We start from the raw sequence: 17,607 nt of genomic DNA on the forward strand, positions 1-17,607 counted from the left end.
CATCTGTAACCAAATATGTGCAAAAAAAATGAGAAATAAGCTTTTTGTGCATATGGAAAATGTCTCTGAACATTTATATTCGATTGGAAGCATTTTCATTTTGCTCATCGTTTGCCTTCAGTTCATCTTGCCAAACTATTTTGTTGGTCATGCATGGTGGGGTTCCAACTTCCCTTTCGTCATTGTATGCCAAAAAATATTAAACCAAATATTAGGGATATATATATATCGAAATCTCCCTTGGATTGACGTTTGAGTGTTTTCGATGGAAGGCCAACAATAGTGGTACATTACAAACCACGTTTCCATCCAGTTTTTATGCGAGTAAAGTCATACCGTATAACATACACAAACCTGGACAGCTGTGACGGAATTTCATAAATGCCACAGATAATGTTATTTCGACATAGTGGGTTATTTTTGTCTGTAAAATGTATTTCAACTAATTATTGATATAATAACCATCATATCAGGGTAAACTTGGGAGTCACGCGATGATATGGTGTGTGGTCGTCCCACTACGACTCGGAAAACCATGCCGTTTATTAGGCTACAGATTAAATTAATTCTGAACTTCACTGGGTGGTGAAAGTGCATGGTGATCTTGATGCTCCATTCCAATACATTTCGAGGGTCTTATTCTGGTGACATGGACGCTTGACTGCAGTTCGACAAATAAAAATATTATCGCTTTTTTCCACAATAATTTCATAATGTAGACTAGCCTACCCGCACTGTATATGCTAACTGTTGGCTCGATCACATGTGCCAGGAGGCACATTTGCTATTTAACACACATTTGTGTGACAAAACTATCGCTAGATTTGAAAATGCGATGGAAACACATTGAACTTTAGATGTTTGTTCAGTAAGCCTATATGAACACTTAATGCACACAAAATGTACTTTAACGCCTACCTTGACACGCACTGATTTTTATCCACAACAAATCAGTTTGGTGGAAACACACCTGGTGGGAAAGAAGTTTGTTCAGACCCATTATAAACACAATGTTACCAAATAAAGAGACTAAAGTTCATATCAATGCTTTTTAAGGTTAGTATTTTTGCCAACAGAGGAAAACAAGGTTGACATTAGCAACAATGCACTTATATAACAAAAAGTTGTAGAAATATTTTACAGAATTTAAGCACACATTTACACTGCTAATAGCACAATAGCTTTCTGAATCACAAAGAAAACTAAACATTTATTCAAAAACATATACAAAAACTATTAAAGCACTTAATGCTTTGTTAATTTCTTAAATATAATATATGCATGTAAAACATTTTTTTACATTTATTTTAAAAGTCAGTCAAACTGTAGTCATTCACTTTATGTTGAGGCTTTAGTACTGTAAAATAAACAAAAATAATTGCATTCCGAAGTAGGTACTTAGTTATTATTGGTACTTAATCTCTCTGAACAAACATATGAACTCAACATGGTACAATTTCAACGATTTTACGGAGTTACAGTTCATATAAGGAAATCATTCAATTGAAATAAATGTGTCCCTAATCGATGGATTTCACGACTGGGCAGGGGTGCAGCTACGGGTGGGCCTGGGAGGGCATCGGCCCACACACTTGAGGAGCCAGCTCCCACCCAATTAGAATGAGTTTTCACCACACACAAGGGCTTTATTACAAAAATAAATAACCCAGTTTCATCAGTTGTCTAGGTGGCTGGTCTCAGACAATCCCGCAGGTCAAGAAGCCGAATGTGGAGGTCCTGGGCTGGCGTGGTTACATGTGGTCTGCAGTGGTGAGGCCGGTTAGAAGTACTGCCAAATTCTTTAAAATAAAGTATAGTAAAGAAATTAACATTACATTCTCTGGCAACAGCTCTGGTGGACATTTCTGCAGTCAGCATGCCAATTGCACACTCCCTCAAAACTTGAGACATTGTGTTGTGACAAAACTTCACATTTTAGTGGCCTTTTATTGTCACCAGCACAAGGTGCACCTGTGTAATGATAATGCTGTCTAATCAGCTTCTTGATGTCAAATGGATGGATTATCTTGGCAAAGGAGAAATGCTCACTAACTGAGATGTAACCAAATATGTGCACAAAATTGGAGAAATAAGCTTTTATTGCATATGGAAAATGTATGGGATCTTTTATTTCAGCTCAGTAAACCAACACTTTACATAGAGTTTATATTTTTGTTCAGTATAATAATATAATTTTGAAATTAGGGATAAGTATTGGAATTAACAAATACTAACAATACCAATTCTTACACAATACAACTACATTGAGATTCATAGGATTCAAAAATGTTTTATTCAATCTGGATTTAAATTTTGGAGAGATAGAAGGTATTGGATTTAACAATTAAAAATATTGTTTATAATAGCGATTCTTACAAAATCTATATTGTTGGTTCATAAGAGCATATTTATTTAAATGTTGGCATCTTACCTTGACATCTCACCCAAGCATTGATATGAGCATAACAACTCCCATGAACTGGGTAAACAGGAGGACGGGGGTGAGGAACGACCACACAGGCCACAGTGCTATATTAAAACTGGGGAGAAGAAAAAAATCAAATGTGCTTGAGACCAAGATCATTGTGATTACCATTGGAGAGATTGTAAAATAGGCTTACAATTTACTAACCGAAAGCATTATGTAATTAGCTAGATATTAACTCTAAAACCCTTATTATCAGTCGTTTTCAGCGGTTAGCGTCACCCACAGTTGGCTGCATGTGAGCTACAATTCCCGCGCTGTTTTAACGTTTAGAAGCGTCAATAATCATTGTTTGCATATGCCCCTTTATCTTTCATATCAACGAGATAAAATAAATAAATATATATCCAAACAAAAAAAAATACACTTTCTGTAGCAGCTTTACACAGATCCACAGGCTGTGTGCCTCCAGTTGACGAACTACACTTCCTCCACAGTTACGCTCACACACAGGTGTTCGGAGCACCCTAAATAGTTCATTAGCACAGGCAGCCGCCTACGTCTTCAGTTTGTCTTCCGTTAACAAGCGGTGTAACCTGGAGATATTGCCATGCGGGAACACTATCCCTCAACCTATTAAAAAGGTGTGTATAACGTAACCTTTTGTTTTTTGAAAATGATTTATCACTGACATGAAAATTACGTTCCTTATGTTTCCAAAACCGTACCGCAAGCAATGTGTTTTACATGTTCAGAATGAGCCCCGGGGTCTTAACAAAACTCCACCGGCCAGAAGATACTATTGTCAATAGGCGCTAAAGGTACAGTGCTTTCAGAAAGTATCCATACCCCTTGACTTATTTTCAATGGTGTGTTGAGGACATAAAATAAAACAAGTACATTACATTAGAAAACCAAACATCACAGGCATCATAAACAAATGATTAAAGTCAATGAAAACAATTGCACACCTCGGTGAACTCATTTCTCATCAGGGTTTTAAACTGCCCTTGTGATTCCAAAAATGTGGAGTGTTTAAACTAACACCAGATTTACCTAGTTCAGTGGAGACTAGAGAAAGAGTTAACCAACCATGTGAAAGGGTTTGGTATTTCATGCTCTTACAATTTAACAATGAAGTTAGGTAAGTCAGAAGCTTGTAGAGCGTTGTAAACAGAAAGGCAGCAATGAAGTGATCTACGGGATTTTAAAGAGGAGTGGCCAACCTTTTGATATGGGATGCAGTGATGCGTATTAAAACATCACTTGATGTGATAAAGCAAAGGCCACTATTAAGTGGCTATTAAGAGTTCTGTTACAACCGGAATAAAAATATTAAATAGATTTTTTTCTCTCCCATCTACTACACACAAAACCCCAGATGTCTTATTTTACCTGGTGACAAATATTTTACGATAATAACAAAATTAAAACATGTTTTTAGATATTTTTTGAAAATGAAATATCTCATTTACCTAAGTGTTCACACCCCTGAGTCAATCAATAAATGTTAAAATCACTTTTGGCAGTGATTACAGCTGTGAATCTTTCTGGATAAGTCTCTAAGAGCTTTGCACACCTGGATTGTACAATATTTGCACATTATTTCAAAAAATTATTCAAGCTCTTAGAGACTTATCCAGAAAGACAGCTGTAATCGCTGAACAAAGTGATTCTAACATTTATTGACAGCCATTTTCAAGTCTTGCTGATTTATATAAAAAAAATGTAACTAGGCCACGAAGGAACATTCATTGTCGTTTTGGTAAGCAACTCCAGCGAATATTTGGCCTTGTGTTTTAGGTTGCCCTGCTGGAAGGTGAATGTCTGCCAGTATCTCTTGGAAAGCAGACTGAACCAGGTTTTCTAGGATTTGCCTGTGCTTAGCACTATTCCGTTTCGCCCCCCTCCTTAGTCCTTGCAGATGAAAAGCATACCCATAACATGATGCAGCCACCACCATGCTTGTAAATGTGATATGTTGTAAAAACCTAACGCTTTGTATTCAGACCATGAAGCTAATTTCTTTGCCACATTTTTGACAGTTTTACTTTAGTGGCTTATTGGAAACAGGATGCACGTTTTGGAATATTTTATTATGTACAGGCTCATCTTTTCAGTCGGTCATTTAAGATAGTATTGTGGAGTAACAACTGAGGATGGATCAACAACATTGTATTCTCCCATCACAGCCATTAAACTCTAACTGTTTTAAAATTCCCATTGGCCTCATTGTGAAATCCATGATACATTCCTCTCTGGCAACTGATTTAGGAAGGATGCCTGTATCTTTACAGTGACTGGGTGTATTGATACACCATCCAAAGTGTAATTAATAACTAGAGAGCGACTGATTAATGGCCAATTAATTAGGGCCGATTTCAAGTTTTCATAATCGGAAATTGGTCATTTTGGATGCCGATTATTATATATATATTTTTTTACAGCTTTATTTAATCTTTATTTAACTAGGCAAGTCAGTTAAGAACACATTCTTATTTTCAATGACGGCCTAGGAACGGTGGGTTAACTGCCTCCTTCAGGGGCAGAACGACATATTTTTACCTTGTCAGCTCAGGGATTCAATCTTGCAACCTTACGGTTAACTAGTCCAACGCTCTAACCACCTGCCTCACGAGGAGCCCGCCTGTTACGCAAATGCAGTAAGAAGCCAAGGTAAGTTGCTAGCTAGCATTAAACTTAATCATAATGACTAGTTATAACTACACATGGTTGATGATATTACTAGTTTATCTAGCGTGTCCTGCTTTGCATATAATCGATGCAGTGCGCATTCGCGAAAAAGGACTGTTGCGCCAACGTGTACCTAACCATAAACACAGATTCCTTTCTTAAAATCAATACACAGAAGTATATATTTTTAAACCTGAATATTTAGCTAAAATAAATCCAGGTTAGCAGGCAATATTAACCAGGTGAAATTGTGTCACTTCTCTTGCGTTCATTGCACGCAGAGTCAGGGTATATGCAACAGTTTGGGCCACCTGGCTCATTGCAAACTTTTTTGCCAGAATTTTACGTAATTATGACATAACATTGAAGGTTGTGCAATGTAACAGGAATATTTAGACTGATGGATGCCACCTGTTAGATAAAATACGGAACGGTTCCGTATTTCACTGAAAGAATAAACGTCTTGTTTTCATGATGAAAGTTTCCGGATTCGACCATATTAATGACCTAAGGCTCGCATTTGTGTGTTATTATGTTATAATTAAGTCTATGATTTGATAGAGCAGTCTGACTGAGCGATGGTAGGCACCAGCAGGCTCATAAGCATTCATATTCAAATAGCACTTTCGTGCGTTTTGCCAGCAGTTCTGCTGTTTATGACTTCAAGCTTATCAACTCCCGAGATTAGGCTGGTGTAACGATGTGATGTGAAATGGCTAGGTAGTTAGCGGGGTGCTCGCTAATAGTGTTTCAAACGTCACTCGCTCTAAGACTTGGAGTAGTTGTTCCCCTTGCTCTGCATGGGTAACGCTGCTTCGAGGGTGGCGGTTGTCGTTGTGTTCCTGGATCGAGCCCAGGTAGGAGTGAGAAGAGGTACGGAAGCTATACTGTTACACTGGCAATACTAAAGTGCCTATAAGAACATCCAATAGTCAAAGGTATATGAAAAACAAATGGTATACAGAGAAATAGTCCTATAATTCCTATAATAACTACAACCTAAAACTTCTTACCTGGGAATATTGAAGACTCATGTTAAAAGGAACCACCAGCATTCATGTGTTCTCATGTTCTGAGCAAGGAATTTAAACGTTAGCTTTTTTACATGGCACATATTGCACTTTTACTTTCTTCACCACTTTTTTTGCATTATTTAAACCAAATTGAACATGTTTCATTATTTATTTGAGGCTAAATTGATTTTATTGATGTATTATATTAAGTTAAAATAAGTGTTCATTCAGTATTGTTGTAATTGTCATTATTACAAATACATTTTAAAAATTGGCCGATTAATCGGTATCGGGGTTTTTGGTCCTCCAATAATTGGTATCGGTGTTGAAAAATCATAATCGGTCAACCTCTATTAATAACTTTACCATGCTCAAAGGGATATTCAATGTCTGCTTTATTATTACTTTTACCCATCTACCAATAGGTGCACTTCTTACCGAGGCATTGGAAAACCTCCCTGATCTTTGTGGTTGAATCTGTGTTAGAAATTAACTTCTCGACTGAGGGATCTTACAGATAATTGTATGTGTGGGGTACATAGAAAAGGTAGTCATTCAAAAATCTGTGTTAACTTATACATTTTTCTCCTGAATTTATTTAGGCTTGCCATAAAAAATGGGTTGAATACTTATTGACTAAAGACATTTCAGCTTTCCATTTTTAATTAATTTGTAAAAAATGTCCCAAAAAAGAATTCCACTTTAACAATATAGGGTATTGTGAATACTAGTGAATACTTTCTGAAGGCACTGTAGTTAGCGTCTATGAATGGGTTAGCATGTATCCATGTATTACCTGCATGATGCTGCGAGGAAGGCTGCTGTGGTGATAGGAGGAATCGCAGGGTACTCATGATCATAGTGCTGTATTCCCTTAAACCATTCCAGGTATACGATGCAAAACATGGCCAAAGCTAGGCATATTCCCAGCAGTATCACACCAACATTGAACCACCAGCTGGAAAACAATACAAAACACATAAGCAGCCAATACATGACAGGATCTTGTGGTTTGGTTCTTTCATGAAATGCCATCATAAATACTTTTTCCAATTAGTGACCAATCTACCCTTTAGTAACCTAAGACCAAACAGAATGTTGGTTATTTTCTGGCCAGTGGAATTCACTTCAATAGGAGCGATTCAAGACTACAATCCAGAGATAAAATTATCCATTTTGGATCCAGGCTGACGACCCCTTTTGATTACTAATCACAGATGACCTACTGCAAAGACCTATACACACACACTTGTCCCCTTTTATCTTCAATTTAGCTGGATTACTTTGAGTACAAAAGGTTTTTTCATCACTACAACACCTTCTGATATCGCCATTCTCCGTGATGACGCGGAGGAAGTCGAAATAGTAAGTTAAGCCGACAGAAGCCACAATCCAGAAGACGGAATGGCGGTTGATCCGAGGAAGTGGTTTGGCATCTTTCTCTTCTTGACCTGCAAGTTTGAGGCAAAATTCCATGGTCATTAGGAATGCAGTAGGCATGGTCCTAAATCATCACTTTTCACAATGAGTAGATTTTTCATTTCAAAAGAAACACAAAAGGCCTAGAGAAAGTGTGTGATTATTTGCTCCCACACAGTTGAACGTTTTGGGATTTGTTGAAGGGCGCTACACAATCTAGCTAGGCCTATGTACGATGATAGCCTAGGCTACAGCCTACTAATAAGCATCCTTGAGTTAAATACTGAATATTGTCTGCCTGCCAAAAACCTGGTCACCACTAATGCAACAAGGCAAAAGTGTACAAAGAGGCTATGAAACCTGATAGAATTTACACCAGAATATGAGAACAGAAGGTGCCCAAAACGCTGCACCTTTTAAGGTTCAATACATTTCAGGATTAAACCGCCCCTCATGCTATAAGCATACTTTTTGAAAAGTCTATTTATTAATCTCTAATTTACAAAAATGTACTCTAGTTGAAATCAGACCCACCAAGCTGCAGCTGTCAGATTACTAGACAATTAAAATAGCAATTTAAAAAGGTATTTAATAGTATAAAAAAAGAAGTAGATATTTAAAATTAAGAATTTAGCAAAAAATAGTGTCAGCGTAAAAGAATAGCCTGGACTGGATCATCCAGCCAGCCAATGATGGGTCTGCTGTTTCTTTTAGGGGGTGGCACTCCGACGAGTTAAGAGCACATACAGTAAATGGAACGTAATTCCCTTTTTATGCATTTTTCTCCCTACATGTATTCTGACCTTGAACTTAAGAATGAGAATAGCATGCTACGGGCCTCCCGAGTGGCGCAGTGGTCTAAGGCACTGCATCGCAGTGCTAGAAGCATCACTACAGATCCAGGTTCGATCCAATCTGTCACAGCCGGCAGCGACACCCATGAGGCGGCACACAATTGGCCCAGCATCGTCCTGGTTAGGGGAGGGTTTATCCTTGATCCTTTGCTTTCTAGCGACTCCTTGTGGCGGCCGGGTGCATGCATGCTAACTTTTGTCGCAAGCAGTGTGTCAAGAAACAGTGCAGTTTGGCGGGGTCGTGTTTCGGGGGATGCAAGGCTCTCGACCTTTGTTTCTTCCGAGTCTGTAGGGGAGTTGCAGCGATGGGACAAGACTGAACCTACCAATTGGATATCACAAAATTGGGGAGAAAAAGGGGTAAAAAGTAATACAAAAAAATGAATTATAATAATAATATATATTTTTTAAGAATAGCATGCTATTCGTTTGGGGTGAAGATCAAATAAATGAATGTGTGGTGGAGGTATGTCTACAGACACGCTATATTCTGACATTGTCATAATTCCACGACCTTTATATGCGATGAAACGATGAAAAAGTTTGAGCTTGTCGGTGGAACAACATCTACTTTATTTTTTTATGATGGAAATAATACCATTCTCTATGCACTGTCATTTACAAATTGATAAGAGCTACTACTTCCGGGTTGGAGCGAGCGGTCACATTCGCACTTCGGTCCGCAGGAGACACTGCTAGCTAGCCAACAGCTAGCCAACGTCCACCGAATAGAACTTCCTCACTCAACAACCCGGTCGCATTCCACAGGTAGTATCACATTTTCATTTCATTTCATTACAGTACAACGGTTTGATTTGTTTGATCGTAGCTAGCTACATAGCTAGCTACATAGCCGTCTTTGTATCAAAGATAATTGTGTAGTCTAGAGCGATTTTCTAGGTTAGCTAGCCAGCTATTGTCGTTCTTTTAACGCAACGTAACGTAATCAACACTGCTAGCTAGCCAGCTAGCCCCCGAATAGCAGCACTGTAGAAACTATCACACTCAACGGAACGACTTGATTAGTGTAGTGTCAACAACGCAGCCACTGCCAGCTAGCTTACAAAGTCAACAACGCAGCCACTGCCAGCTAGCCTACTTCAGCAGTACTGTATCATTTTAATCATTTTAGTCAATAAGATTCTTGCTACGTAAGCTTAACTTTCTGAACATTCGAGACGTGTAGTCCACTTGTCATTCCAATCTCCTTTGCATTAGCGTAGCCTCTTCTGTAGCCTGTCAACTATGTGTCTGTCTATCCCTGTTCTCTCCTCTCTGCACAGACCATACAAACGCTCCACACCGCGTGGCCGCGGCCACCCTAATCTGGTGGTCCCAGCGCGCACGACCCACGTGGAGTTCCAGGTCTCCGGTAGCCTCTGGAACTGCCGATCTGCGGCCAACAAGGCAGAGTTCATCTCAGCCTATGCCTCCCTCCAGTCCCTCGACTTCTTGGCACTGACGGAAACATGGATCACCACAGATAACACTGCTACTCCTACTGCTCTCTCTTCGTCCGCCCACGTGTTCTCGCACACCCCGAGAGCTTCTGGTCAGTGGGGTGGTGGCACTGGGATCCTCATCTCTCCCAAGTGGTCATTCTCTCTTTCTCCCTTACCCATCTGTCTATCGCCTCCTTTGAATTCCATGCTGTCACAGTTACCAGCCCTTTCAAGCTTAACATCCTTATCATTTATCGCCCTCCAGGTTCCCTCGGAGAGTTCATCAATGAGCTTGATGCCTTGATAAGCTCCTTTCCTGAGGACGGCTCACCTCTCACAGTTCTGGGCGACTTTAACCTCCCCACGTCTACCTTTGACTCATTCCTCTCTGCCTCCTTCTTTCCACTCCTCTCCTCTTTTGACCTCACCCTCTCACCTTCCCCCCTACTCACAAGGCAGGCAATACGCTCGACCTCATCTTTACTAGATGCTGTTCTTCCACTAACCTCATTGCAACTCCCTCCAAGTCTCCGACCACTACCTTGTATCCTTTTCCCTCTCGCTCTCATCCAACACTCCCACACTGCCCCTACTCGGATGGTATCGCGCCGTCCCAACCTTCGCTCTCTCTCCCCGCTACTCTCTCCTCTTCCATCCTATCATCTCTTCCTCTGCTCAAACCTTCTCCAACCTATCTCCTGATTCTGCCTCCTCAACCCTCCTCTCTCCCCTTTCTGCATCCTTTGACTCTCTATGTCCCCTATCCTCCAGGCCGGCTCGGTCCTCCCTCCCGCTCCGTGGCTCGACGACTCATTGCGAGCTCACAGAACAGGGCTCCGGGCAGCCGAGCGGAAATGGAGGAAAACTCGCTCCCTGCGGACCTGGCATCCTTTCACTCCCTCCTCTCTACATTTTCCTCTTCTGTCTCTGCTGCTAAAGCCACTTTCTACCACTCTAAATTCCAAGCATCTGCCTCTAACCCTAGGAAGCTCTTTGCCACCTTCTCCTCCCTCCTGAACCCCCCTCTCTCTGCAGATGACTTCGTCAACCATTTTGAAGAGAAGGTCGACGACATCCGATCCTCGTTTGCTAAGTCAAACGACACCGCTGGTTCTGCTCACACTGCCCTACCCTGTGCTCTGACCTCTTTCTCCCTCTCTCTCCAGATGAAATCTCGCGTCTTGTGACGGCCTGCCGCCCAACAACCTGCCCGCTTGACCCTATCCCCTCCTCTCTTCTCCAGACCATTTCCGGAGACCTTCTCCCTTACCTCACCTCGCTCATCAACTCATCCCTGACCGCTGGCTACGTCCCTTCCGTCTTCAAGAGAGCGAGAGTTGCACCCCTTCTGAAAAAACCTACACTCGATCCCTCCGATGTCAACAACTACAGACCAGTATCCCTTCTTTCTTTTCTCTCCAAAACTCTTGAACGTGCCGTCCTTGGCCAGCTCTCCCGCTATCTCTCTCAGAATTACCTTCTTGATCCAAATCAGTCAGGTTTCAAGACTAGTCATTCAACTGAGACTGCTCTTCTCTGTATCACGGAGGCGCTCCGCACTGCTAAAGCTAACTCTCTCTCCTCTGCTCTCATCCTTCTAGACCTATCGGCTGCCTTCGATACTGTGAACCATCAGATCCTCCTCTCCACCCTCTCCGAGTTGGGCATCTCCGGCGCGGCCCACGCTTGGATTGCGTCCTACCTGACAGGTCGCTCCTACCAGGTGGCGTGGCGAGAATCTGTCTCCTCACCACGCGCTCTCACCACTGGCGTCCCCCAGGGCTCTGTTCTAGGCCCTCTCCTATTCTCGCTATACACCAAGTCACTTGGCTCTGTCATAACCTCACATGGTCTCTCCTATCATTGCTATGCAGACGACACACAATTAATCTTCTCCTTTCCCCCTTCTGATGACCAGGTGGCGAATCGCATCTCTGCATGTCTGGCAGACATATCAGTGTGGATGACGGATCACCACCTCAAGCTGAACCTCGGCAAGACGGAGCTGCTCTTCCTCCCGGGGAAGGACTGCCCGTTCCATGATCTCGCCATCACGGTTGACAACTCCATTGTGTCCTCCTCCCAGAGCGCTAAGAACCTTGGCGTGATCCTGGACAACACCCTGGCGTGATCCTGGACAACACCCTGTCGTTCTCAACTAACATCAAGGCGGTGGCCCGTTCCTGTAGGTTCATGCTCTACAACATCCGCAGAGTACGACCCTGCCTCACACAGGAAGAGGCGCAGGTCCTAATCCAGGCACTTGTCATCTCCCGTCTGGATTACTGCAACTCGCTGTTGGCTGGGCTCCCTGCCTGTGCCATTAAACCCCTACAACTCATCCAGAACGCCGCAGCCCGTCTGGTGTTCAACCTTCCCAAGTTCTCTCACGTCACCCCGCTCCCTCCACTGGCTTCCAGTTGAAGCTCGCATCCGCTACAAGACCATGGTGCTTGCCTACGGAGCTGTGAGGGGAACGGCACCTCAGTACCTCCAGGCTCTGATCAGGCCCTACACCCAAACAAGGGCACTGCGTTCATCCACCTCTGGCCTGCTCGCCTCCCTACCACTGAGGAAGTACAGTTCCCGCTCAGCCCAGTCAAAACTGTTCGCTGCTCTGGCCCCCCAATGGTGGAACAAACTCCCTCACGACGCCAGGACAGCGGAGTCAATCACCACCTTCCGGAGACACCTGAAACCCCACCTCTTCAAGGAATACCTAGGATAGGATAAAGTAATCCTTCTCACCCCCCCCTTAAAAGATTTAGATGCACTATTGTAAAGTGGCTGTTCCACTGGATGTCATAAGGTGAACGCACCAATTTGTAAGTCGCTCTGGATAAGAGCGTCTGCTAAATGACTTAAATGTAAATGATAAAGCTAGGTAAATGAGTAAGCCATTTGGCTTAGGAGTCTGTAAATATAAATGACAATTGTTTTACATCTACCCCTGGAGACATATGTGAAACCAGTCATATGGTAGCAAAATGAAGCATATCAACACATCACCTTTTCCACAGTGAAGTTTATGAAATGCTGGCCTTGTAATTTGCAGGGATTTTCTCATTTACAACTGCGACCTGGCCAAGATTAAGCAAAGAAGTGGGACACAAACAACACAAAGTTACACATTGGATAAACAAACATACAGTCAATAAGACAATAGAAAACTCTATATACAGTGTGCGCAAATGTAGTAAGATTAGGGAGGTAAGGCAATAAATAGGCCATAGTGGCGAAATAATTACAATCTAGCAATTAAACACTGGAGTGATAGATGTGCAGAAGATGAATGTGCAAGTAGAAATACTGGGGTGCAAAGGAGCAAAAAAACAACAATAAAACAATATGGGGGTGAGGTAGTTGGATGGGCCATTTACAGATGGGCTGTGTACAGGTGCAATGATTGGTAAGCTGCTCTGACAGCTGATGCTTAAAGTTAGTGAGGAAGATATGAGTCTCCAGCTTCAGTGATTTTTGCAATTCGTTCCAGTCAATGGCAGCAGAGAACTGGAAGGAAAGGCAGCAAATGGAGGAGTTGGCTTTGGAGATACCCAGTGAAATATACCTGCTGGAGCGCATGCTACGGGTGGGTGCTGCTATGGTGACCAGTGAGCTGAGATAAGGCGGGGCTTCACCTAGCAAAGACGTATAGATGACCTGGAGCCAGTGGGTTTGGCGACGAATATGAAGCGAGGGCCAGCCAACGAGAGCATACAAGTCGCAGTGGTGGGTAGTATATGGGGCTTTGATGACAAAACAGATGGCACTGTGATAGACTACATCCAGTTTGCTGAGTAGAGTGTTGGAGGCCATTTTGTAAATGATATCGCCGAAGTCAAGGATGGGTAGGATAGTCAGTTTTACAAAGGTATGTTTGGCAGCATGAGTGAAGGATGCTTTGTTGCGAAATAAGCCGATTCTAGATTTAATTTTGGATTGGAGATGCTTAATGGGAGTCTGGAAGGAGAGTTTACAATCTAACCAGACACATAGGTATTTGTAGTTGTCCACATATTCTAGGTCCGAACCATCCAGAGTAGTGATGCTAGACGTGCGGGCAGATGTGGGCAGCGATCGGTTGAAGAGCATGCATTTAGTTTTACTTGCAATTAAGGGCAGTTGGAGGCCACGGAAGGAGTGTTGTATGGCACTTAAGCTCGTCTGGAGGTTTGATAACACAATGTCCAAAGAAGGGCCAGAGGTATACAGAATGGTGTCGTCTGCATAGAGATGGATCAGAGAATCACCAGCAGCAAGAGCGACATCATTGACGTATACAAAGAGTCTGCCCGAGAATTGAACCCTGTGGCACCCCCATAGAGACTGCCAGAGGTCCAATTTGGCACACTGAACTCTGTCTGAGAAGTAGTTGGTGAAGTAGTTGGTGAACCAGGCGAAGCAGTCATTTGAGAAACCAAGGCTGTGGAGTCTGCCGATAAGAATACGGTGATTGAGTCAAAAGCCTTGGCCAGGTCGATGAAGATGGCTGCACAGTATTGTTTTTTATCGATGGCGGTTATGATATCGTTTAGGACCTTGAGCGTGGCTGAGGTGCACCCACGACCAGCTCAGAAACCAGATTGCATAGTGGAGAAGGTATGGTGGGATTCGAAATGCTCGGTGATCTGTTTGTTAACTTTGCTTTTGAAGATTTTAGAAAGATCTATATCTATCCTGCCCTGCCTATAACAGTTTGGGTCTAGAGTGTCTCACCCTTTGAAGAGGGGGATGACCACGGCAGCTTTCCCATCTTTAGGGATTTCAGACGATACGAAAGAGAGCTTGAACAGGCTAGTACTGTTCAGTTTCAACTGTTCTGCCTTATTATTATTAGACCATGCTGGTCATTTATGAACATTTGAACATCTTGGCCATGTTCTGTTATAATCTCCACCCGGCACAGCCAGAAGAGGACTGGCCACCCCACATATGCTCTCTAATTCTCTCTTTCTTTCTCTCTCTCGGAGGACCTGAGCCCTAGGACCATGCCCCAGGACTACCTGACATGATGACTCCTTGCTGTCCCCAGTCCACCTGACCGTGCTGCTGCTCCAGTTTCAACTGTTCTGCCTTATTATTATACGACCATGCAGGTCATTTATGAACATTTGAACATCTTGGCCATGTTCTGTTATAATCTCCACCCGGCACAGCCAGAAGAGGACTGGCCACCCCACATAGCCTGGTTCCTCTCTAGGTTTCTTCCTAGGTTTTGGCCTTCCTAGGGAGATTTTCCTAGCCACCGTGCTTCTACACCTGCATTGCTTGCTGTTTGGAGTTTTAGGCTGGGTTTCTGTACAGCACTTTGAGATATCAGCTGATGTATGAAGGGTTATATAAATAGATTTGATTTGATTAGTAATAGGGGTTGCAATTGTCTAGCTCAGCTGATTTGTAGGGGTCCAGATTTAGCTGATGTTCTGAAAGAGCTGCAATCTGGATTTGGGTGAAGGAGAAATGGGGGAGGCTTGGGCAAGTTGCTGTGGGGGGTGCAGAGCTGTTGACCGGGGTAAGGGTAGCCAGGTGGAAAGCATGGCCAGCCGTAGAAAAATGCTTATTGAAATTCTCGATTATTGTAGATTTATCCGTGGTGACAGCGTTTCCTAGCCTCAGTGCAGTGAGCAGCTGGGAGGAGGTGCTCTTATTCTCCATGGACTTTACAGTGATGTTGAGGTCTGTTTTCTTTTTCTTTTCTTCTGAGAACTTTTTGGTTTCTTTAGCTATGCACAAATGACAGTATAGTGCCAAACCTACAGAGTTGATTTATGACTTGTAGAATGTTTTAATTATATGCCCAGACTTTTCACTGTATTTTTGTACCGTGTTAAATATTAGCCGCTATCGGTAGCCACCGTCGGTTATAACCACATACATTTATAACTGTCACTGACTTTAGTGTTAGGTAAATTATGTAATGGAATTATGGAAACTGTCTTTCCTGTCACGTTCCTGTGGTTGTTCCTGATGATCACGAGCAAAAGTAGATCATAGACTAATGTATTAAAAGTTGACAAATAATTTGGGACATTTAGACTATTTGAAACATTATGGAACGCAGACCATATGTAGAAGTTTAAACCTGGAGCACTATTCATGATGACTGGATCATTGTCATCACAGTTCCGTGATTAGTAAGGATTGTTAGGGTAGCTTTATAGGACTACTGTTCAACCCCTATTGTACACTTTTCTCACCTTCCAATATTTAATTGATTAAACAATTGAACATGGCAACTTTCAGGATGAATCAAACAACTATTTTTGATTCACCAATATATTTTCTGCGTAAAGGCTCTCCAAAAAATATACAAGAGTATTTTTCAATCTACCAATTGATAAGGAGACCAATCTGTGTGTATTTACATGGTTTTCTTTCATTGATCCCTAATATTCTGAACCGTTCTCTCCATATATTCTATGGAGTTTGTCGAGAAAACTCTAATTAAAAAAAGGTACAAATTAAAATGGATGGTTTTACATAAATGTACTGTTTAGGGATGTGATGTGAACTGTGATTGAAGGGGTGTGATGGATTTTGATGATTTTTTTTTTGTCAGGTCACCCCCCTCTTCCTGCAATGAAATATTTTTTGTTTCAATACCCCGTACAGTAGGGGGAGGCAATACACCAATAGGTGTAGTCTGACATAAAATCTTAAAGAAGGTCAGTCTGAATACCAACTACTGAGAAGTGCTTAGGAAAGGTGTACATTTCCTAAGTCTGAATCGGTCAATTAAGGCATATCAGTTTACGGAGACACTGGTGTAAGTCTCCAGTACAGAAGTATACTCTGAAACTATCGTGTTGCTGCAGTGCTGACACAGCTTTTTAAGACAATCAACAATCAGTGGCATGCTGCCCAGTTTAAGCCCAAAAGTTAAGACACGTGTTCTGTTGTCAAATCTGCCTACTGGCCCTCCTGTTTGATGCACAATGTTGGCTATATCAGCCCATACTTAATGTGCCAGCTGTAAAATAAATGCAGGCAGCTACCGTTACATTCGAGACAATCATTAACGTCAGCTGACGTTAACTAAAAGATTTTCCTTACAGTTCTGTATCAACTTCAGAAAGCTAGCTAGTTAACTTTATATTAATAGCGATAAGAAATTGGATGATAAGCAACGACACAGAACAAATAAGTTATTTACGTCTCATTCATTGATACGTTTACTATTTTTGAAATTCAGTTCTTTGTGCTAGCAACTGAGGGCAGCAAACGAAGGAATTTTCATGGCTAAAGTATACCGTTGACTTACTCTTTTCGTTGCTGTCACCTGCTGAAACCCCTTGCATGAGAAGTTCAGCGTCTTTCTTAAATCTATTTCGTAGATTTAAAAATTGACTATCAGCAAGCATGTTTGATATCAGGGTGTTAGTCTTAGCTGACTGGCAGGCTAGCTGTGGCTAAAGCTTCCTGGTCCCTTGTCCACTGACTTCTTCTTATTATTCGGTGCTTAACGGCGTTGGCATTTAAAATAATGTTACATTATCGCCACCAACTGGACCGGATAATACAATTAATTACACTTTGTGATACAAAAATGGGAAAAACGAAATAAAAAATGACCCTGCTAACTATTAACCCTACACTCATTAAAAAAACACCACCACATTCCACTATTTTAACCCCATCTAAATCATACACCAGGCGATGGGACACCCCCTGCAATGCAGCAGTAAAATCTCGTAACCCAAAGTACTTCTCTGCTGCTGCCGCAAAAACAAATACTGTGATTTGCATTCCATTCCTAAGGT

At 42.1% G+C, this 17,607-nt stretch overlaps 1 protein-coding gene across 1 annotated transcript; it reads right to left on the reverse strand.

Annotated features, from left to right (window-relative positions):
- Positions 1 to 1,035: 1,035 nt before the first annotated feature.
- LOC115143379 (transmembrane protein 128-like) lies at positions 1,036 to 17,280 on the reverse strand. Its single transcript, XM_029683740.2, has 5 exons — positions 17,109 to 17,280; positions 7,451 to 7,583; positions 6,929 to 7,090; positions 2,432 to 2,540; positions 1,036 to 1,799 (listed from the first exon to the last, which is right to left on the reverse strand). Exons 1-4 carry the CDS (start codon positions 17,206 to 17,208, stop codon positions 2,441 to 2,443), a joined length of 495 nt encoding a protein of 164 aa, XP_029539600.1. The 5' UTR covers positions 17,209 to 17,280; the 3' UTR covers positions 1,036 to 1,799; positions 2,432 to 2,440.
- Between the last annotated feature and the right edge of the window lie 327 nt (positions 17,281 to 17,607).

The sequence above is a fragment of the Oncorhynchus nerka genome, linkage group LG2 (genome assembly GCF_034236695.1).
Source record: "Oncorhynchus nerka isolate Pitt River linkage group LG2, Oner_Uvic_2.0, whole genome shotgun sequence".
NCBI lineage: Eukaryota > Metazoa > Chordata > Actinopteri > Salmoniformes > Salmonidae > Oncorhynchus > Oncorhynchus nerka.

Excerpts from the sequence above, each read along its gene's own strand:
- LOC115143379 (XM_029683740.2), bottom strand. The coding sequence starts at position 17,208 with ATGCTTGCTGATAGTCAATTTTTAAATCTACGAAATAGATTTAAGAAA. Across the intron at positions 7,091-7,450 it reads GAGAATGGCGATATCAGAAG|CTGGTGGTTCAATGTTGGTG; the intron begins GTGTTGTAGTGA and ends ATTGTTTTCCAG. Across the intron at positions 2,541-6,928 it reads TTCCTCGCAGCATCATGCAG|TTTTAATATAGCACTGTGGC; the intron begins GTAATACATGGA and ends TCTTCTCCCCAG.